Below are 23,788 nucleotides of genomic sequence, written 5' to 3'. Positions count from 1 at the left end.
AAACTTGTTGGATTCAAAAGCTATGAATTTTACCTCCTCAGTTCCATTTATAGCTCCTTTTCCTTATAAGAGGCCGCCATAGTGAATCATTTCCCTTATTTGGTATGGTATTGGTTGGTAACAATTTCAAAATGTTTCAACATCTTGAGAATGCCCAATGCCATATGATCTCGAAAGCTAAGAAAAGTTAAGCTTGGTTAGTAGTACTGGGATGGGAGACCGCTGGGAATACCACTGGAGCAACAGAAGCTTAGCGGTAGGAGCGGCTGTCCAAAAACCTGAAAGTTAGTGGATATGATGGATAATACAGCTCTATGGTCAAACACAGACACTTCCTCTCCATCTTACTACTAGCCAGCCTTATTGTTGTAAGACCCTGCAGACTGTATAAAGCTATGTAGTGTTCAATCGCATACTTTTCGGCATATCCACCACTCCTATTTATTGCTACTAGCTTCATATTACAAAAAACCTTTATAAACTGTATAGGTGGTGGGTGGAAGGGCATCCTGTGTAATCAATCTTATCCAATGTGCTACTTGACTGATTGATTATCTTATGTTGGTCACAGGTATATTCTGACATTTTTCTGAAAAGAGTAATATTTAACATGCAAGACAAAAAAGGTATAGGTATATATTATTCCTCTATGTGCAGCATCCACTAAACTCAGAGATTCAGCTGCTTCCCTCTGGTCAGAGGCTTTCAGTCCAAAGATCTAGAACAAATCATTTTAAAAGGAGCTTTGCTCCAGCTGTTATTGTACTTACGAATAAAGTGTAATCTATTTATCTATCAATTTTAATACATTTGTCTTGGAAAAAATGTGTGTTTTTATATATATTTAATATTTATTGTGATTTTAGCCAAGTGTGATGGATGAATTTAACTAACTGTTTATGGAACAAACTGGACTGCACTGGAGCACTGTAACACTTTATTTTGTAATTGTGTTTTCTGGACATAATGCGGATTAATGAAATGTGAAATATGGGACCAGCCCCTCAAATCTACAAAAAAATTTACCTACGGGTACGAATAAAGCGTCATAGCAAGCAGCATCTTTTTTAGACACTCATATCCAGCAAAAGTTACAGTAGTGAGCCTACTTGTCAAGCCTCCTGACGATGTACACCCGTGTTTAGCAGCCTTATTAAGATGTCTATTTATTTTACACACACTTAGCACATGTAGCGCTGTGTTATTACGATACTTGGTACAGTTAGCTGCAGCTGTCTACTGCTACTAATTACAGGCCCGACCTACTTAGCTTCGCAGTCAAAGCCCAATGTGGTGTCAATTAACTACAAGGTTACACTAAGTTCATTGTTCTGTAAACAAGGAAACCACTTTTCCACAAAGTGACACAACAGCAGTAGGCCAATGTGCAAAGAGGAAACAGACTTTGATGTGTGAGCTGATGTGGGCACTGAGTAGAAGCATTATCACATTTACATTGAAAACGAATCCAATTGTACCACAAGAGTGTGCAGAACGAGTACATTTGTGCGATTATACAAAACATTGTCCAGTCATACAAATGTTCTTACCTACTAACTTCCAGAGGTCAGAGTGGCCTCAGTCACAAAATGTGGAGACATTCAGTAAAGCAGTAAAGCAAACAAGAATAATTTCCATGGAAACAGACAGGTGGCAGTCCCACCAGAAAAGTTACGTAGTGCACTTTAACTTCATCTTGATTGATATTATTTTACACCCTTACCATTACTTGAGTAGTTTGGCATCTCTGCTCCACCCACCTTTACGAGAATGTCATAATAATAGCAGATGACTTTCCCCCTTAAGATTCCTCTGAGCACCACAAGACACAACAGAAACCTGGCCAGTGACTAATCATGACTATTTGGAGCTGGGAGAAAAACAACAGTGATTTATTAGAGACATGATCTTGCCAAATCTGTCCGCATGTCATCTGGAAGACATTTAATATCACATGTTGTCTGCTCAAAGTATAAAAATGAGACAATAACAAGGTCCAAGCCCGCACAGGGAACCCAAGATGTTCTTAAGAGCAGTCGCCTATGTGTTTGAATGCTGGGAAAATTGGGAATAAGAAATGTAGGGCAAAGAAAAGATTAAAGGTGCTGTGTAACTTTTTTGGCACAGATGTTTGAGTACTCCCTCAGTCATCCAGGTAGGATCCAGAGCAAAGGAGTAATTCAATTCTGCCAACTGGATTTAAAAAAAAACTAAAAAAACTAAAAACTTTTATCCAGTTGACAGAACTGAATTTGTCCTTTGCTCTTTTGGTGTAGGTTCACCACTTTCTTGTGTCCGTGGAGCTAGTATTCCTTTGCCTATAACGTTCCACAGTATGGCATTAAGGGTGTCTATCTTGCATTTATTCAAATACAGGTGTTTATAATACCTTGAAAAGCATGCATTCTTACAGTGAGTGGAGTTGCCTCTCCACAGATCTGACCTATAAGGAGCAGGTGGCAAGAGGTTCCATACTGTGGAACATTCCAGGCAAAGTATCTCCATAGAGACGAGCAGTTGGCAGACCGTCCACCAGAAAAGTTACATAGTGCTCCTTTAAGAGCATTAGATTGTGATCCTCTCTGGGTGAAAATAAAAGATAAAAAAGAATATACTGATAGGAAAACTAATGTGAAAACGAAAATGTGATAACCTCTTAGTCACACATTTTCATTCAACCCTATTTTTAGAAAGAGTCTCTATGTGAAAGTGAAAGCAAACATCTTGCAGCCTGGTGCGCTCTGATCTGGTGTTTTCTTAAAATATTGAAGCTGTGGTAGCCCTCACAGTTTGCGGGACAGGCTTTACATTTCTCCCCTTGAGTGCTCCCACAGGACAGAGCCCATCCATCGTGTCCTCTCCTCCCTGTCCTGAGAAGAGTGGTGCCGTATTGAAACCATATGCCCTCCTGAATTCCTCCAGGATCCTCCCGCTCGTCCTATCCCAGCGGTGGGGTGCGGGCGGCGGACACTGGGCTGTCGCGAGGGGGGCCTCCGAGCTTCCTGTGTAGGATCTAAATATTTACACTCCCCGCTGTCCCGAGTGGCGAGGCGGAGAGGGCTTCATGTTTCGGGTTATGTAAAGTCCAATGCTGCATTTTTAACAGATTGTCCTTTGAGCTGGCTCTTAAATATATGGACATGTACATAACCTACTTTACACTACACGGGAATAACACTGAATATACCCAGGTTCACTACATCAGACCTCCGAGTAAGGCCACAACAGACGTCTTATGGATTAAGAATTACAACAGATGCCCTTCCAAAGTAACATCCATACAGTTACCCTACTTGACCATTTGACTTATATTTCAGTCTTGACCAGTCAAGTGAAGCATAAACAAAGATAACATAGCTAATGCTCCCAGGCAAAGTTATAGGTCAGATGTGTGGAGAAGTGATCCTGCTCACCGTACGAATGCACACATTTAAAGGTATTTCTATGCAATAAAACACCTGTAATTGAATGGACACAGTAATACAGGTTTAATGCCATACTTTGGAACATCCCAGGGAGAGCAAGTTAGTGGTGGACTTATCACCTCAAAAGTTGCATAGTGCACCTTTAAAGCTACATAGGAAATATAAATTACCAAATTTTTAAACCAGATGCTCTCAATTTATCACATTTTTTAGCAAAAAGAACACAATGAATGTGACCAAGGGCTATGGGTTACCTAATTTGAAAATAATGGCTCATAACTCTAAATGAATGCAATATTTAACTGCCATCTGTCAAATACATGTTATACTTCTTTTCAATGTGATGAAATACTGCTCTATATGAAAACATGGGTTTTCTATCTTTAGGAAAACAAGGATGGCATTAATAATGGTAAAGCCGGGCCACATTGCGAGCACATGGGGAGCACCTTATCCCACTGTTCAGAGTCCTGACTCGATTGTCTCTTCAAAACATCTTGACATGAGACTCAAAAACAATCTGTGGATGTCTGTGGCCAAAGGTGACAGTGGATGAGACCAGAGCCAAAAATGAACATGTGGTCTGCGCGAACTGTCCCGCAGCATAACAAATGATGGAGCTTTGTTCTCTGTTATGTCAGCCTTTCATCTAACGCAATTACTGAGAAGAAGCCCCGCGGGAATTTAACTTACAACCTCTTGTGCTAACATCATTAAGGTGCAGCCTACTGGGAAACATAGGAGATAATCTGAGTAAATACTGAATACAGCCAACTACGGAAATAGCCATTAAATATTAGGGTTTGGCTATGTCATATTTCTCATGATATATTGATAAAATTTGACAGTTACAAAGAATGTATGTACAACACAACTACTTTAAGGTCTACAGACATTTGAATAGAGACTGGGGAGTAATAATGATAGAGACTGTTTCAGTTTTTAAAGGTGTAATGTGCAATGTTCCTGGTAGAGAGTCTGGCAACTGCTTATAGTGAAGTTATAAGACCAAAATTACAGGTCAGATCTGTGGAGAGGTGACAATGCTGATAATGAGAATGCATGTTTTTAGGGTATTTTTGAGGTATAAACATATATGTTAAATATTTTAATTTTATTTTCCATGTTTCCTATCAAGTTTAAAAGCCTAACCAGCAAGTCCCAAGAAGCCTTAAATGACTTCAGTTCGGTGACAATACTTAAATGTCAGTACAAAAGTATCAGTACAAAATTATACTATCACCAATCTTGTATTTTATATCTTTAAGTTCTGGTCCATATCACCCCGCAACTTGTACTCAAACAGAAGTACTGTCATTTAAGAATAATCACTCATTATAATCTCAGGAAATCACAATAACAAAAGTTTGTATCATAATTTTTCGCCAGGTCTTGTTCTTATTATCTTGTCCTGCTCTGGATCAGATAGGCCTGTTGGTTTGCATAGCGACAGTAACCTTAAATCTCCACACCTGCTCTGTGTCTGAGGCCCGAGCTGTGATGGATGACCTGCCCAATGTGAACTCAGCTCCTCCAGTCACAGCTCCAGGGACTGACTGCACTAACACACACACTGCCACTGTCCTGCTAACTGCACTTTAAATGTCTCCATGCCACCCTGGCCAACACTGGCGCACAAACACAGGTCTGAACCGCCACTCTATGCCCAGCGGTGCCAGTACCAGTCTGCATGACACACAGCTGTGAAAGGATGGAGTGAGAGCTACCTGGAAAGACAATTTACATCTGCCTTGTCTCTGAAATAGGTTTACCATCTGCAGTGTTTACAAGTATTTTCTCATGGTCGTGCAATTGGCTATATTTAGATGTGAACTTGAAGTAACTATTATAGAACGTACCTTTTCCACATACACATTAATGATACTTTGCAGCAGATGTCATCAAGGTTCCCTGGAGGTTTGATGCTAACTGAAGGCTTTGCTCTGTCTGAAGCTCTATTACTTAAATTAGAGTTTAATCTCAGCCTTGTTTTAACACAGTCTGACCAGAAAGAACCTGCTTAGGGGCTACAGGTGGAAATTAGCACTGGTGCTACAACGTTGTAAAATGCATCTCTCCTGTTAAGGTTAATGTATAATGTGCACTGTCCCTGTTTCATTAAAAAAATAAACTAAAACTGATTTAGCTGGAAATATGGCATGCAAGGCTCTCTCACATACAATTACGGTCACAGGTGGCTAGCATTAGACAGTTTTTCAGTTAGTCACTCTCACCTTTTTGTGGAAAATCAAAGACTGAAATAGGCCCATGAATGCTTGTATTGATCACAGGCTCCTGAAAATGTGTTGTATAAAACGTTTTTGTCAGTGTTTGCTAACGTGTGCATTGTGTCACCATAACATCTGAACATCCCATCATATACGTACATATAGAACACCCCCAGAGTGATGTCAATGGGAAGTATTATTATAATTTTACTTCTACTTTAGTAATAAAATTATAATCTAAAGTAACAATTTTCTCATTTGAATGCACAGTTTGGCCACGCTCGCCCCTTCTGGCCCAAAGTGTATCCGTTCCAAGCAATATTAAATTGTGATTATTGTATCATGACTGGCTTTAAATTTGTATTGTTGCAGTTTCCACATTATTTAAAAGTGCTATACCTGTTTTTCTGATTTAAAACTGCAAAAACAGAATGAGTTGATTTTAAACAGTTCCACTCTCCTTCTCCTTCTTTCATAGCACATTCCCTCCATCCTAGTTACTGCAATGAGTTTATAAGTGCTTTTCAGAGGCCAGACCAGACTCACACTGATACACCACTGCCAACGACAAATACCATTATCAGAACACCAGCACTACCTGGTTCAAGGACAATAAAAACACTTTAGAATTAGATGCATACAGCACACAATAATCTTTAAGTAGTAAAAGTAAAAGAATATATCTGCATTTGGGCAAAACAAACTCTACTTTAATACAGGAAAATATTGGGTATAGCTCCTTAATAAAATAAAAAAGGATAAAAATGTAACAACGGCATAATAAGGCCACTCTACTCACTGTGCAAACCAAAAGATCTGGCATAAAACATAGAAATACTGTATATAATATTCATACACAGACAATTTGCTTTGGCACACCCAAAAGCCAAAATACAGGGAAGCATGATTAAAACAGTAATTTTTATTCTATTTCTATTTATAAACCATATTATATTACCAAACTGACATTTCCATTGGCCCATAGGGTGCTGCTGTCTCTGTTAGATTACCCCGGGCTCATGCATATTAGCCTGGTTTGGGTAACATTTCTACTGTAACGCTCAAACACAAAGGAGCCTCACAGGAGCAGCTCGGCTTACAGCGCTGGACGTCCTGCCAGGAAACCCACAACAGGTGAAAGGTGAAGGGATTAAAGCTTGATTTAATTTGGAAGGGGCTCATAACATCCAGCTTAGACCCCATTACATCACTGCGCAGGAGGACGAGGGGCAGGGAGCACTGATGAGACGTACAGAGGAGGGGGTCACCTGTCAGGGCCCATTTACAGACTGGATATTTACATGGTTCAGATCCTCAGAGGAGAATATGTTTTTGGTTTTCCAGTACTGTATGATCAAATGATGAACCAAAGCTATAGATACAGAAAGTTCTGGCTAAACAGTGAGCAGATTTTTTAAAGATGCACTGTGTAACATTTCCAATGGGTGTCTTCCTGGAGATGATATTGCTTTGCTTCAGTATAGTATTAAACTTCAGATTTCCACAGAGACAAACAGGTAGTGCCAAGAAGTCAAGTTACAGGTGAGATCTATGTAGAGATGACCATCTTGCAATGAAAAGGCATGTTTTTGAGCAATTAAAACACGTGAAATTGAAAGCTAGGCAGATAAGTTTCCAGACAAAGCAATAATATCACTATGGAGACAAACAAATGGCAGAAGAACATCCACCCAGAAAAGTTACATAGTACACTTTTAAACTTGTTGTCATAATAGATGCAATATGAAACTATGTTGACAAAAATAATCAGTAGAAAATCCAAAAATTTGATTACCATTTCAAAACAAATTAACCAATTCGATGCATACCAGTGACCGAATACTTTATTTTAGTTTCTTTTAATCAGACACTTTGTCTGCTGGCTTGATTATCGAAAACAGTATGAACTAACATACGTTTTTGGAGACGATATTTGAACCATGAAATGCAGCCCTTTTGTCCAGTATCACGCTAATCCTATTCTTTGATTATATTCACAACCAGATGCCACAAATAAATCCTACTCAAACTTCTTGGACAGCTCAATTTGACTTTTTGGACATGTAAATGTGATTTTAGACTATATTTTATTCATTACCAGACATTTCCTGCTTATTACAGTTTGTCCCTTATCCAAACTGGAAGACTAAAAGATAAAAGATAAAATGCAGAAAAAATCTGGAGAGAATTGTTCATATTAGGTAGTCTGATTAGAGGAAGACACTGCCAAAGTCAAATCCAATATCTCAAAAAATAAAGCAACATATACAGCCAATAGTTTGCATTCACATAACAGAATTTGATGATGTCATCATTTCAGATGGAAAGCAGGGGCCGATTTAACTCAATGGGTGAGTCTGTGGTTTTGAAAGAAATGTCAAAACTTATGATGCAGAAAATTTGGACCTTATCATTGTTTGTTAAGACTTGGCTCCACAAACTAATCTTGTGGTTTTGTGTCTTTTCAACTGACAATCATCACAACTGTCTGAAGCTATTGTGGAAAATAATGTCACTTTTGTTAATTTATTATACTCAAAGAAAATACATAGATTTTGTGCCAGTTTTTGGTTTGACAGGCCCGGTAATTATAACAGTATGAGCCATAATTCAGGTCAAAAATCTGCAATTTGACAGTTAAACAGCAAATTCGTCCATGTAACTCTGATATGTCCTCCATTTTAAACTATAGAGATTGTACAGTGTTAAGATTTGACATGAACGCATGAACCTGTTGATACTTTGCAGCTGATGTTATAAACGTTCCCTGGGGGTATGGTGCTAACTGTAGGCTCTGCTCTGTCTGAAGCTTTGTTACTCAAGTCAGACTTTAATCTAACCTTTGTTCTAAGATTTGTTACACAATCTGACCAGAAGAACTGGAACTACAACAGGTGAGCTGATTTATGCTGTTAAACAAGTCAAATAGCGTTACAGTTCCAAGCTCTTCACCATTAGCCAACAGTTTTTCAGTCCTTCTCACCTTTTTGTTGAAAATCAAACACTTACACAGGACCATGAACACCTTAAAACCTTTTTGACAGTTTTTGCTAATGTGTATATTGTGGCACGATGGTAACTACATGCTTCTCTATTGGTGGAAGGTTCATGGGACTGACCTGCGGGGGCGGGACCTCTGTGCGTGTCCTGGGGTTGTGTGGAGCGGTTGCGGTTCTGTTGTCGTTGGCGTTTGCTTCCAGTCGATCTCGCTGTCCTTATATGAACTTCACTGACTTTGAAAAATGCCACTAAAAATGGCTGCTTCTCCTGGGCGCCATCTCGACCCACAAGCCCCGCCTCCTTGGAGCTGATGCTTTGACCTGCAATTCACAAATAATAATTTAGTTCATAAAAATACCATGAAATTAATCAAGCTCAGATTTGGTCTTGGTTTAAGCCTTGTTCAGTCTTGATGTAGACTTTGTTTGGTCCTGTTCTAGTTCACAACCTAAATACATAAGTCAAAACTGCTACAGATTTAAATCCAAATGTATATGATCATATCAAAACAAAAGTAAATATAAAAAGAATATTTATTACACACTGATATAACTGTATGACTACGTCTTATTGGTAAGTCTGAATATCTTTTAATGGTGCACAATATAATTTTTCTGATAGGAAGTCTGTTACCTGATTCTTTCTATGGAGATGTTATTGCTTTGGCTAGAATGCTCTACAGTGTGGTGTAAAATTTACCTCGATGGAGGCAAGAAGACCAAGTTACAGGTTAGATCTGTGGACAGGTGGCCCCACTCACAAAAATAATGCATGTTTTTAAGGTGTTTTTGAGCAATAAAAAAACACCAATAATTGAATGAAAGCAAAATAGAAAAGATTAATGCCATACTGTGAACATACTAGGCAAAGTAATAACATCTCTTATGCAGACAAAAGGTGGTAAAGCCCCTACAGGAGAAGCTACACAGTGCACCTTGAAGGCCTGGATGTAAAAAAGTCAAATGAAGTCTCTTACCGCTGCTGGTCTCTATGCTGATCTGCAGGCCCAGGTTGTGCACAGGGCTCATGATCCACAGGTTACTGGTGGCTGTGATGTCAAACTCCAGCCAGCCCTCCTCAGCAGCCCACAGTCTGCGCGACTCAAGCAGGAACAGGTCTGCCTCCCTACAAGAACAAAACACAACACACTGTCAATGAGTTATAAAGTTTTTCGTTATCATGAAGAAAGTGTGCGAAGAATATTCTCTACAAACCACCCATGGACACATTAATTTATGTTTAGCAATCAATGAGGCATTCACACTTTTTTAGTTCAGTTTTTGGTATTGATTGATATTGCAAATAATCAATAATCATAAATTAAAAATATGATACAAAGTTCTCCATATGAAAAGAAATGAGAGTTTTTTTTTTTTTAAAGTAGATTCAACCCCTGCATACCCCTGTAACCTAGTTTGGTCTTAATGAGTCAAAAAAATTTAATACTGCAATGATATAGTTCGCAGTACAACATATCGTTGTCAAATATCTTTATCTCATATCATGCGGCCCTTTTAAAATGTATGAGACTACACATTGCATTCAAGTTGATTCTATATGAGGCTGCATTATCATTTGGTGGTCATATAAATGTAATATATATGTAATACGCATATAATATGTATAATATGTATATAATATGTATAATATGCAGCCCTCGACCCCAAAAATACCCATGGAGTCATTAATTTATGCTAGAGTCAATAATAATAAGTGAGATAAATTTGATAGTTGAAATTGAAAGTATAATTGTTATCGATTTAATTTTGCAGTGGGGGTCTCCGAGTTGTTCACATGATTATTTTGAAAGCCTCGGCCTGAAAAGTTTGGAAACACCTGCTGAAGACCAACCAACAATGTATTATCTCAGCTAATATATGATTGTCCAAGGCTTCAGGTATGCATGAATCAATGTCATCCAAAATCCATCGTACAAACTCACAGATGTTGAAGCTTTTGTTGTCATGGTGTGTAAAAAATTTAACATTGTTGTAAATGTAGCTTGACACAGCTGATGCCGAGAGAGCCAAAAGCACAGAATAGTAGTTGGGTCCTAACTGTCCTGGGACAGCAGAGGGGAGTCTATCTTCTACAAAGTCAAGGCAAACCCAGCAGCGCTCCCCCTGTATCTCGGTAACAGTATCATAACAGAATGACAGTTAGATGAATGGAGGCCGTTAACAGAAATGCAGGGGTCTGCTGTCTGGGCTCCCCTGTAGGTTTGACCACAGAGTCACCTCTCCCAGGGACGAGAGGAGGCAGGATTCAACTCTGCAAAGTATGAGCTAAAATATGTCCATATCATTACAAAAGATAGTGTGAAGCTCTTTAAAAGTGTATCAAATCCTGCTGTTTTTATAATGTGTAGGAGTGGGCGATATTGAGAAAAATGGATATCTAGATACTTTTCTTGGATAATCTCTATAACAGTAAAAGCTGAATGTATTTTATTGCAATCAAAATATTATTTCGTCCCTCCTTGATCAAATTCACTAGACATTATTTTCAATCTAAATATATGTAGAAAAGGATAACAAAAAGAAAAATAGATACTTGTTTTCGCATTTGTTTTTTCCCCATATCTCCCCTAGTGTGTCTTATCAGGAGAAAGAAGTCATGATTTCCACCACGTAAGAAGACGCAGCTAATGTCTATAAGCAACCAACCACATAATATGAGAGGGTTAGATTTTGGTCTCCCTTTTGCTAAATTTAGGTGATAATATTTATTTATTTGACTAATTATTTATTCATTGATCATTTTCAGGCCCATAGGAATGAATGGACAGAACTGGACACTCAGCAAAACTGTCAGATGTGAGCACTTCTGTCACAACAAATAAAATCTAACAAGTACAAATTTATTAGTATATTAAATAATAAAATACATAATAAATAATAATAAATTACGGTTGGCAAAAGTACTGAAAATCAGATACAAATCAGTACTAAAACGTATACTCATTTAAGCAATTACTGATACTGAAAAAAAATCACATAACTGGATAAAATTGGACCTTTGCTGAAATTGATTACAATGTTGACCAAAATGTTGCTTTTAAAATGATCATTTTGGTATCAAAATTGGTATCGAGTATGAAGTATTTTATTTAGTTTCAGAATCAAGTTTAAAAGCATTAATCATGACTTTTTATACATATAGATATATATTTTGGGGCGCCGTCTATATCTCTATTAAAATTGTTATATGTACTGTTAAAAATAGGCAAAAGTAATTTGAGTCAAAACAGAACAGACATTTTGAGAGATAAGAGGGCTCTATGTCTCATTATTTCAATAATAATAACACAGCATTAGGTGGAGGGACGTGCCGTCACAGCCACTTCAAAGCCTCACAATCATCCAGGTGTGCTGAGAATGCCCCTGCGGTCATGTGTGGGCAGCACCGCTTTATTGGCTATTAATGAGTGTTTGTGACGGTTTCCTTCACTCACGTTTCACCTTCAAACAGACACAAGGGATGGAAAAGTTCACACGGTACAGTATCCAGTTTGCATAGAAACATACAGTCATATTATTCATTCTGATAATGATGACGTGAGAAAAGAAAATAGCATAAGAATTCTCCCCAGTGTTTTTATTTTTTTTGCGTATATATAATCTGCAACCATTTTGAAACTACAGGCAACTAATGTGTGAAGTGACTACAAGAATACATTTTCAGTAAATAGGAAAGACAAGAACATACATTTGGGCATTCACTGTTATAAATTATGACAAAATTACAAAAAAATACATTGTGAACTGTTATGCACCCAATCTTATGTCCCCCTTTGTGGTGCATTAACACATGCCAAAATGTATTTAAACCTGATGTGGACTTGAACTGGTCTTGTTCTAATTATTGTTTAGTCCTGGTGTAGTCCAAATTTAGTTTCTGTTTTAGTCCTGATTTAGTCTGATGTCTTATTTTGATGTAAACACAGCCCTAGACTAATTGATCTCTCACCCCAACACCACTGAAGTCCATAATTTCACACAAGTATTCTTATGGATGTGAAAATGACAGTAGGCGGACATGGTAAAAGTCTGCTAAAAACACAATGTTCTGCTATTGGCTTCATATTTGGATGTTGCAGAAGCCATCATACAAATACAATAGTAGTGAAAGATGTTAAGGGAGCTAGACTGCCTGAGTAGAAAATGTCCGTGGCTCTTTTCCAGCAGTGATATCATGCTTTTATACTTTAGTCCTTGTTCTTGTCATCATAGCCATCGTCCCCCTGTCAAATGCAGCGGGGGTCCCACCAGGAGCTACCTGAGGCGCCAAGGCTATGAGACCCTCCTGTAAAAGTTCTTATTGACTGACTACCTAAATGAACTGGAATAATAAGGTCAGGAGTCACACCCCTGCTTTTTGCAACAGTAAATCTCCTTTATAAGTCTTGTCAGAGGTTGTAGTAAAATGCCATGGAGATGTGGAAAACTCGCTCACAGCTGGCTGGCTTACTTGAGTGCTTTCATCCTACACTAAGAAGGCATATTTTGGGGACTGTAAAAGCAACGTGTGAGAGGGACATCTGGAGATAAAAGATAGTTTACATTACAAGGTCACTTAAGAGCACTTAGGCAACTAATTTTGAGAGAATTGGGTGTGTAAACAACAGGAGCAGCATGTCCTATAGCAAAACAATTCAAAGCCTGGTCAACTGAAGACTACTGATCATCATAACAAGCCAATTTAGCATCCAGGGACACAGAGGAATATGATGGGTACTAGGGGGTCAAGTGTGCTTAAAAAACATAACACACACCTGCCAGTAAATAAACAGATCCAAAATCAACTAATATTTTCTTAAAAAGCAACACACAACAAAATCCTATGTCCCATCACATCTCAATGGCTGATAGTAAGAAGAAAAAGTTAGTCAAAGGACCCAGATTATGTTATTTCCAAATCTATGATAATAATATAATGTTGTCTCCTCATCAAAAACATAATTGGACTTGTGTTAAGTTCCTTTCTCAAACATAAAACCCTCTGTTCTACCTTGTGATGTCATGTGGTAATACAGGAAGTGCTCCACTGTGTTTTAAACTCCACACACCTTCACTAGAATCATTTACATCATTTCAGCATAGAAATTGCTCATCTCTACTGAACTAAAGGTGAAATGTAGCTGTTAACTGTACATGTAGACTGGCTAATAATAAAGACAGATATGTTTTTGAGGAGGTAACAGCATTATAACATGATTTAAAAGTTCACAAGAGTAAATTTTGCATAATGTAAGACCTTTAAACATGCTTTAAAGGTGCACTCCATGAAAACAAGGATAACAATATAGAATATTCCAGGAAAAAAGAATAACATCTCCATACAGACCATCAGTAGGCAAACCCCTCCCCAGAGAAGTTACATAGTGCACCTTTAAAACTATTTTCATACCAGTCCTTTTTTCCCACACAGTCAGACCCACCACATTTTTGGGATTGTAATCTCCACATTCCTCACCTGCTGTTCCCAAACCCAACCCAATCAAAAGCCAAGTACAAAGAGCGTCAGGCTAATTAAGCTCCCTGTCATTACAGCTCAGACTATGCCTTTCATTAGAGGGAAGCCCTGTGAAAGTTAACAGGCTCTCTACTGATGTGTGGGGAACTACTGTGCAAAGTATACAACACCATCAGAGAAAAAATTTACAAGATGTGAATTTTGGACTGAAGCAAGACTGGACCAGGACTAAACAAATTTGAATTTATAATATAACTAGGTCTAAAGTAGGGGAACACCACATATTATTAGAACTAAACATAGACTAAATTAGGATGATTAGACATGAATAACAAAGATCAAACCACGATGCAACATGGAACAAATCAGGTCTAAACTAGGTCTGAACCAGGTCTAAACCAGGTTTGAACCAGTTCTAAACCAGGTCTAAATAAGGTACACCAATGAAGCCATTATCAATTGCTGTAATATAAACCAAGAAAGTATGCAGACCACATTACAATTTTATTGCAGCTTTAAGCATCACCAAGTCAAATGGCATTAAAAAAACATGAAACGTTTGTGCCATCTGTGTCAATAAACTGTAATTTACTTCAAGGTAAAAATCTCTCACCTACAATAATACACAAGGTCCTATAATCTTCAAATATCTGCAAAAATAAAGGCTTTAACTCCAGACAGACTGCACAGACCAGCCATTGTAAAGAAACAGGAATGTAGCAAATTTGAGTTGATAACCGTACGAAATGTAGGACAGGCAGAAATGTACAATGCCCATAGTGTCTACAGTGAAATGTGTTGTAGGGAGTACTATGACGATGAGTGAAAGAGACTTCACACTGTCCTATAGCCAAAAGTACATTGTTGCTTCAGCTGTTCACATTTTATCTTATCTAACTTTTCTAGTGGAGGGTTCACCACCTGCTAGCCTCTATAGAGTTATATTTAATTATGCTCAAATATATCTGTTATATGTGTCTTCTGTCTGTTTTTAAATGTTCTATATGAACCCATTAGAGTCTGAAATAAACCTTGAATGATTGATATTTTTCATTATATATTACCATATTATGCAGTTTAATAAAGTATTTATCGATCTATGAAATCTTGTTACCTCGTCAAAAACATACTTGCAGTTGTGTTTTGTTTCATTCACACATGAGTAATCTTTTATTATTAGTCTGTCTACATCTCCAAAAGATTTTTGTTCCACCTTTTGTTCAGAAGACAAGAGTAATTTTAGAGCTGAAAGCATCTTATTCTAGTGAAGATGTATGGAGTTTAAAAATACAGCGGAGCACTTTATTTCCACATGACACTAGGGTGGAACAGAGTTTTCGGTTTGAAAGGAGAACACCAAGTAGCCAAAATATGCAGGGTTTTTGTGTTAAACATGTGTGAATGAAACAAAACATAACTCCAGGTATGTTTGTGATGAGGAAATAACATTATAATAGCTTAATATGGACCTTTTAATTACTTAGACATCTATAAACAACTTTTTCTGTATCTTAAGGGACTAAAAATGCGTCTTCTTTGATGTAGCCGCTGATCCCGGTCCAGGCCTAAATACACAAATATCATTCACAAATCTCTGGATGTTGACCTGGCCCTGCAGACGTAATGTAAATGTTTAGCAGGTATTAGCAGTGCTCATTCAGGCTTCAGGAGGATTTTCAGACTGGGCTATTTCTGTACAAGGTGGTCTCTGCTAGATCTTAACTTGGAACTGCAATGTAAAAGCAAAAGTTTGTCACAAACAGTCAAGTGATATGACAGATTACCTTAAACTTCATCAAGGGGCCAGATAATAAAGATAACATTCTTGGCATTTTACCCATGTTATCAAAACCATATTGAAACAGAAAGATAACGGGGCTTACTATAAGGTACGGTTATAAATCTACACTACTTGTCAACACAATTAATCTTCTTAATCTGCAGTAGAGAACCAAATAGTCAAATAAATTGGCAAAGTATTCATGAAAAAAAATCTGTTTTTCAAGGAAGAGAAAACTGTAAGACTGCAATGGTTAGACACTGTCTGTCACACGATAGTCAAAATCAAAAAGTTAAAATATTAGCTTAAAATTGGGAGCAATAATTAGGAGATCCAAATAGCGTCTTCAGCCTACCTTTGATTAATATTTAGCAAGGGAAATGAATCAGGTTTAAATATGTTAAAAACTGATTGACAACTACTGTTCATTCAGCAAACAAAACTAAACCAGGACTAAATATGGATGACTCTGGTAGAACTAAAGGTCTAAAGAAGAACACCAGGAATAAACTAACCCATAGGGGTATAATACAAAGCTGATTAGACATAGGCAGGCTTTAATTCAGTGAGCTGTCTTGTCAATGCCTGAACCACAGCTCAGAGATGACGAGTGTCACAGAAGTGTGCAGCCACATTTGACCATTTTTACATTTTTTATAATATGTGCAGATATGATCTACGTTTTAACTCAGGCTCTTAACCTGCTCCGGACCAGGTTAGCTCTGCCGCTCTGTGATGAAACCATGCTGAAAATGAGCCACCTTCGTGACACAAGAAATACAGGGTTTGATCTTGACTAACCTAGTTTAGTCATCTATCTCACTTTGCCGTATACCCCTCATGTTTCAGCAAAGAATTAACCTAGAGCTAAACATGGACTAGCAAAACCAAGACAGGACAACAATATGTAACATCATAGAGCAGTGAGTTTTGGCTTTTATTTCAGATTTACCTGTCAGGGTGCTCCTTGACTACCTGGTAGACCTTAAGGAGGAGGGTGTCATTGGGAAAGGCGCGGCTCACACACTCTTTGTACAGCCTGAACTCTGCTGCAGTGACCGCCTCCCCCTCCGGGATCTGGGACAGGTTAAACTTAAACTCTTTGTGATGCCGCCGCTGAGGGGACAGCTCTCTGTCAAACTCCACTGTGGAAACAGAAGACAAAAGCACAAGCACAGGATCAGAACAGTGCAGTAATAAGATTGTGGTTTGATTTAATGCCTTTGTGGTGAGCTGTGGTACTAAACAGTGCAGTCAGTAAAAATGAAAATATCATTATGCAGCTATGGCAACTGTAATTAACAGTGCCAAGGAAATTACAGCTAAAGCTAAACACATTTCCTTAGTATTAAACTAAGAAGTCTAATTAAGTCTAAGTACCGTAAGTAGGCTAATCTTATCATACATTCAATATAACTATAAAAGTATTTTTGTGATTTATGTGTTATAATGTTGTGTAACCTATTCGTGTTGCCCAGTAGTGAATAAAAAAAGAAAATTACACAATGATTTTCAAAAGCCAAGATCACTATTTGGATTTTATCAGAAGTATATGGCTTAAAAGTAACTAACACATCTGCTTCTTTTGAGAGTTCATACTTCACAGTGATTGGATAAATTCATCTGTCACTCATGAACCATGAAATAGCACAATCAATAGCATAAAAAAGTAAAAAAAAAAGACTCACAATCCAATTTCATCTGTATATTGCCCATCCATGCTTTGGGATATTTTTTCCCTACAGTTGTAGCTTGAAATGGGGAGAAAGAGGGTAGAGACATTCAGTAAACAGTCGTGGTCAGAAGGCCATCTCAAATCACCATGGTAACAACCACAAATGTGTAACGCCTAAAACCACGACACCACCAGCGAGCACTAGCATGGGAAAACTCATGGCACATTGATCCTGTGTGTGATAAAAGATCTATCCCATCCCTACTCCTCATCTACCGTTATTTTTACATCAAAAACATACTTAAATGCAGACCAGCATGTAAAGTCAGCAGAGCAAAGCCGAACCATTGAGTTTAACCCAGAGCGAACTCAGCGTAGAACAGGAAAAACATGCAATGAGTGGGTAATAATAAGTCTAAGATGGCACATTGACAAACAAGTGTCCAGTGTAAATATACAGGAGATCAGTGATATCCGGATTGCTTTCAGACAGTGTGCTGAGGTTGACCATGGCAGCCTCTTAAACCATCACATGTGCTTTATACTTCAGACTAATAGCTTGCGCGGTTTCCTTAAATAAAGCCCTGTTATCATCAGTCTGAGGCCGAAACAACATCAATCTTTTCCTTTTTACTTAAGAGACACTGGCCACCAACCAACAAACCCACCACCACCGCTTTTAAGTGCACTATGCTTTATAATGATGTGTACATATGAGCCAGAATGAGCTCCTGTCTCTATAGCACGAACAGGCTTTGTGATGTCTGCCATGTTAGAGGCAATTAGAAGGTACAGAAGTATAGGCTACATGTATTTAACGGCCCCATATTACACAAAATTGACTCTTGTGAGCTTTTAGCCATGTTATGATGCTGTTACCTCATCAAAAACATATCCAAAGTTTCATTCATATATGTTTCAGTAACCGTTTATTGTTAGTCTGTCTACATCTCCAAAGCTCAAAATGCTCTGTTCTTACCTTTTACCTTTTTCTCAGTAGAAATTTGTTATCTAAATGATTCTAGCAAAAACGTGCAAAGTTTAAAAACATAGTGGAGCACTTTCTGTATTACCACATGACATCCCAAGGTACAACTACCCTCTAACTTAAGTCAGACTTTCTTTAAAATAATTACATGAGATTTTAAAGGTGGACGATGCAACTTTAGTAGGAGAAGATGGACCACCTTGTCTCTATAGCAATGCTGTAGCTTTGCTGGAATGCCGGTAGATACGGTTAACTGAACACTGTGGAACATTCCAGGCAAAGCAGTAAAATCTTTTTCCATGTAGTTGAGCAACTGTTTTTTCCTTTGCACAGATATATGTAATAAATGGCTCTTGGGGTCAAAATGAGACCACTGTGTACTGCCCACATCTAATAATGTGTTTTATTGTCCAAATATCAGGATGTGCACTGTTGGCATGCTAATTTTTGCATTACAGTGATAGTAATAATCTGCAATGGCCTGTGAAATGGGCTTATAAACTCATCGTGGTGAATACTTAGGTTGCTCGGAGTGCATTGACATATAACTTTGGGCCACTGCAAATAAAGTAATTCTCTTTTTCACCTTTTGAAAATCAGGTACAGCACTTTAAACTGTAAAAGTATCTTGTCACTTCCCAGTACTACAAATATATGATGAAGTAGGTCTACACTATAATTGCTCGCACCCAAACACATACATCAGCACTCCTACACGGTCACACACTATAGGCTAAATGCTTTCTCATATGCTCTATAGTGCTCAGAGCAAATCGTCAGCTCCAGTGTAGTTTCCACTCAGCACAGTTTGAAATCTGTGGTTGGGTCGACCACAAACTGAAGCTTATTCCACTGTCTCACGCCTTCTTTACCTGCACAAGACCAGTCCAGCCGCTCAAATTATTAACATTATAGCTGCAAATTGAAATTACGCAGGTTAGCTTGACGTCTGGCCACCATAAAGCAAAAATTACAGTCATTACGAACCCTGCAGTAACAAACACATTGAGTTATAAAACCTATGTATAGCAATATTTATTCCAAGTTGAGTCATATGCCATAGGAAAGTTACATTGGGCATTTCTTTACACATTTGATAGTCTTTTAATCTCCTCAAGTTATGTTTGTTGAACTTAAGCCAGTCTTCCTAAAACTAGTGCTGATTTTATGACGTATGGACCCACCCAAATGACACATTTTGTTCCCTAATGCACAGAGAGAAAAGTGTGGTGTGACAAGAAAGCCAATCAGAGAAGCTCAGAGGAAGTAGTCCCGCCTGTCACAAACACACACACATATACACAAACACAGACACACACACACACACCCCCAGACAGACACACACATACACAAACACAAACACAAACACACACGCACACAGGTCATCCCCAGACACTGTAATACTGACCAGAGTCGAGAGAGGTTATTTCCATGATGACCCGTGTTTATGTTTATCTTATTTGTTTTTATACAGATATGGGACAGAAACTAGAATATATATGTGGTTAGTAGATATGGTATGAGGAAAAAAAAAAGGCACTTTTTGGCTGGTCCAAAGCATCATAAAGTGTAAAGCCCAGACTAAAAATGCAAAAACTAATTTCAAAATAGGCATGTTATGATAATTACTATATCGTCTTTTAGTTCAATATATTACAGAATGAAACAACTATTTTTGACACTCAATTATTTTTCTGTACTGTGGTGAGATTTGAGCTCTAGAAGGATGAATTATGAATTTCTATCTTTATAATAGATACAAACTAACTCTCGTAAGTGTTGCATTCTGTTATTTATTTACTGAAATTCATGAAGTTCAATACTGTATATTCAAACTACTTTTTGAGAATAATTCTGTTTTGCGGTTTGGTTTCAGTATTATCATTTATCGTCTATTTTTTTACTTCAGCAATACTTCGCACTTCAAAATTTGTTATTGTGACAAGCCCATTTCAAAATAGTAGATTGTGCGTATGCATATAATTTAAAATTTGGTCATTTTTCCAAACATTTGGTTTAAAATCTGGTGCTTAACATTAAAATTATAATATACACAGCAAGGTCTTGTCTTATAAGTTTATTAATGCAGGATAAATGAGTCAGGATCTGTATTTTTGCACACAAGCAAGGTCAAAACAGTTGTGGACATAAAATGTTTCTTTTTTTGCATCAATCAGTCATCTCAGTCTGGTTATGTAATATCTTGGTCTTTGTTATCGTCTTGACAACAACCCTAAACCATTCTGCAACAAATGTTAGCTGTAAAACAGTACGTATTCAACTTCAGGACTTGTGGACATCCAAAGTAGAGCCACCTATGGAGAACTCAGTGTTTTTCCCATCATGCTCTCTGTGACCAGTATCAGTTTTGACAGATCCCCCTCCCACATGAGCAGATGTACCCATAACTGTGATGTTAAGGCCTGTATCATAATGACAGGAAGCCAGTAGGGCCAAAAAACCTCTGCCTGATAGTTCTGCATTTGAGGTCACAGCTCAGCAAATGACTTTACAGCACTTGTCCCAACACCCCCCGAGTTTGAAGAATAATGGGTTGAAATTAAAGGGCCCATATTACGCTATTTTCTGATTTGTTATGTTTCCTCAGAGCAAACATACCTGGAATTTAGTTTTGTTTCATTCACGCATGTTTAACGCACAAATCCTTGATGTTTAGGCTGAGTTCTTCTCTCAAACGGAAACACTCTGTTCCACCTTGTGATGTCATGTGGTAATACAGCAAATGTGTTTTAAACTCATACTAGGTTAGAATCATTTAGATAATTTCATCCCTGGAATTGAACTAATGATTAAAAGTAGCTGTTAACTTGAAAATTACCACTACATGACATCACAAGGTTGAACAAAGCATTTTGAGCTTTGGAGATGAAGACGCACTAATAATAAGGGTTTACTCAAACATGTGTGAATGAAACATAACACAGCTCCAGGTAATATTTTAAAAGGCTTAAAGCTCACAAGAATCCTTTTATGTAATATTAGACCTTTAAATAATCATTTTTTGGCACAACATATTTTTTGATAAACTTTGCTCTGGTCACTTACAAGAAATTAATAGTTCATTTATTTATGCAGCAAATGTGCAGGATAGTTTGTGGATGTGTCAGCGACGCAAGTGTCAAACTAAACAAGATTAATGATTATCTCAATTATTATAGTGCATTCTTACAAAAGGCATGCGATAAACTGTTTATTCACTTCATATTTGGAGAATCTGCGGAATTTTGTATAACATTAACATTTTAACATTTTCTGCTCCATATACGAGATAAAAGATGAACTGGAAACAGTGAAGACTTTTCAGCCAAGTCTGATTGCATTTGCAACAAAAAGCTCATAGCAACACAGTGTAACTTTACCAAATTTCTAAATACCTTCATAATATAAAGTCAAAACAAAACTGTAGCCCTAGTTACTGTTTAAGGAATGTAGAAAATAGTTGACCTTCATTGACACTTTGTTCCCGTGTATTATTACAACTATAACTATTACTTTTCAAACTCAATGTGATTTCTTTACTAAAATGTCAATTATGGTGCAAAAAATATGTACAGTTATAGACCAACTTAAAAGTGCACTATGTAACTTTTCTGGTGTCTCCATGGAGATGTTGTTGCTTTGTGTTAAACGTTGTATAATATAGCAATAAACTTCTCTTCCGCATTTATTAAATTACCGGTAATTGTATTGATAAAGAAGCACTAATATAATGTTACCTGCTTGTGTCCATGGCGATAGATAAGTTTAATGCCATAGTGTAAAACATAGGTACAACAATAACATCTCCATAGAGACCAGCAGGTGGCGGACCTCCACCAAAAAGTTACACAGCGCATCTTTAACATAAACAGATCAGAGCATTGGGGAGATTTTTCAAAGCCAAATTCCATCCAAACTACATCTTAAGCAGCAGTGTCCCATATAACTCAGCTATCCTGGACTGTACAGCTCCACTAAATCTTTTAAATGTCTGCTGTATTTCATTTTAAGTGAGGTGTTACAAACTCAGGAGCGTGGAGTGAAATATAACCAGCCAACATTTTTCTTAAAGATGAAAAATGTGTGATTGGAACATAATGAAATTAACAGGAAAAGCTTTGACATTTATCCCTTTTACAGCTGAGCTAATCCTCCTGGCTCTCGTCAGCTCACTCAACAACCGCTAATGCAGAACCACTCCATCTTAGCGAGCAAAACAGACAATTAAACCTGTAAAATATTACTAATGCTGACACCCTGTATATCTGTTATCAGAGGTGGATAGAGCAACCATAAATCAAACTCAAGTTAGAGCACTGTTAATTACTATATAATATTAATAATAACCAAGTACAAAGTAGTGTGCCAAGAAATTACTCAACAATAAAAAAGTATTTCGGGAAACTACTATACAGTTAGTAATTGTAAGAGTAATTGTCTGGACATAATATCTGATTAATAATTTAAAGTGAATGCAATTGAAAGGACAATAGATTAAATAATGCACAAAATCAAGGATGGACTATAGAAATTAAAACAACTAAACTGTATCTGAAGGAGCAATGCAAGAAACACAAATGTTTAATGCAGTAAAATTATGGTCTGAAAATAGTCATCAATTTCATGAAATGGTTACTATAAAGATTGGAGTGAAGTGAACATAATAAATGTAAGTATGTACAACCCACTCCTGTCTGTTATCATACTACATTTTATCATCTGCAATGAAGTTAGCTCGAGATGCAGAGTTAGCCGCTTGCTAAGTAGCCGAGCAGCTGTCTCTCCACCTTCACGGCATGAAATTCAATTGGAATCCACAGAGATTTTCACATAGACGAATCAAAGGGAAGCGGCTGGAGGCTGCATACAGGGAGCCTAACCTCCGCTTTACCCCGACCTGATGTGAGCCAGACAGGAACCACAGAGGAGGAAGAGATTCAGAAGGGCTTTCCTCTTCACAGGGAGGAAAACGTAATTGGACGGATTATTTCATGCACAAAAGACATTATAGGCAGTTGTTTTCTTAAAGTTGTGACTATATGAATTCCAGAAGTTAAAGAGCCTATATTGCACTATTTTCTGAGCTATGTTAAAGTAGTTCCCTCATCACAAACATACCTGGAGTTGTGTTTTTTTTTTTTTTTTCATTCACACATGCTTAACACATAAAAGCATATAAAGGATGAGTTATTCTCTCAAACAGAAAACACTTTCGTC

At 37.5% G+C, this 23,788-nt stretch overlaps 1 protein-coding gene across 1 annotated transcript in view; it reads right to left on the bottom strand.

Annotated features, from left to right (window-relative positions):
• The window catches only part of bmp6 (bone morphogenetic protein 6), a 66,764-nt gene that overhangs the window by 10,246 nt on the left and 32,730 nt on the right, over positions 1–23,788 (bottom strand). Inside the window, exons 2-4 of the mRNA XM_020925570.2 lie at positions 16,861–17,053; positions 9,630–9,778; positions 8,773–8,973 (exon numbers count right to left, since the gene is read on the bottom strand). Coding sequence (XP_020781229.1) covers positions 8,773–8,973; positions 9,630–9,778; positions 16,861–17,053 — 543 coding nt within the window. The remainder of the gene's footprint in view (positions 1–8,772; positions 8,974–9,629; positions 9,779–16,860; positions 17,054–23,788) is intronic.

Source organism: Boleophthalmus pectinirostris, unplaced genomic scaffold (genome assembly GCF_026225935.1).
Source record: "Boleophthalmus pectinirostris isolate CB_2022bp ecotype Guang Dong unplaced genomic scaffold, ASM2622593v1 HiC_scaffold_15, whole genome shotgun sequence".
Lineage (NCBI taxonomy): Eukaryota > Metazoa > Chordata > Actinopteri > Gobiiformes > Gobiidae > Boleophthalmus > Boleophthalmus pectinirostris.
The sequence above is the reverse complement of the archived record's forward strand: the minus strand, read 5'-3'. Positions and strand labels throughout refer to the sequence as shown.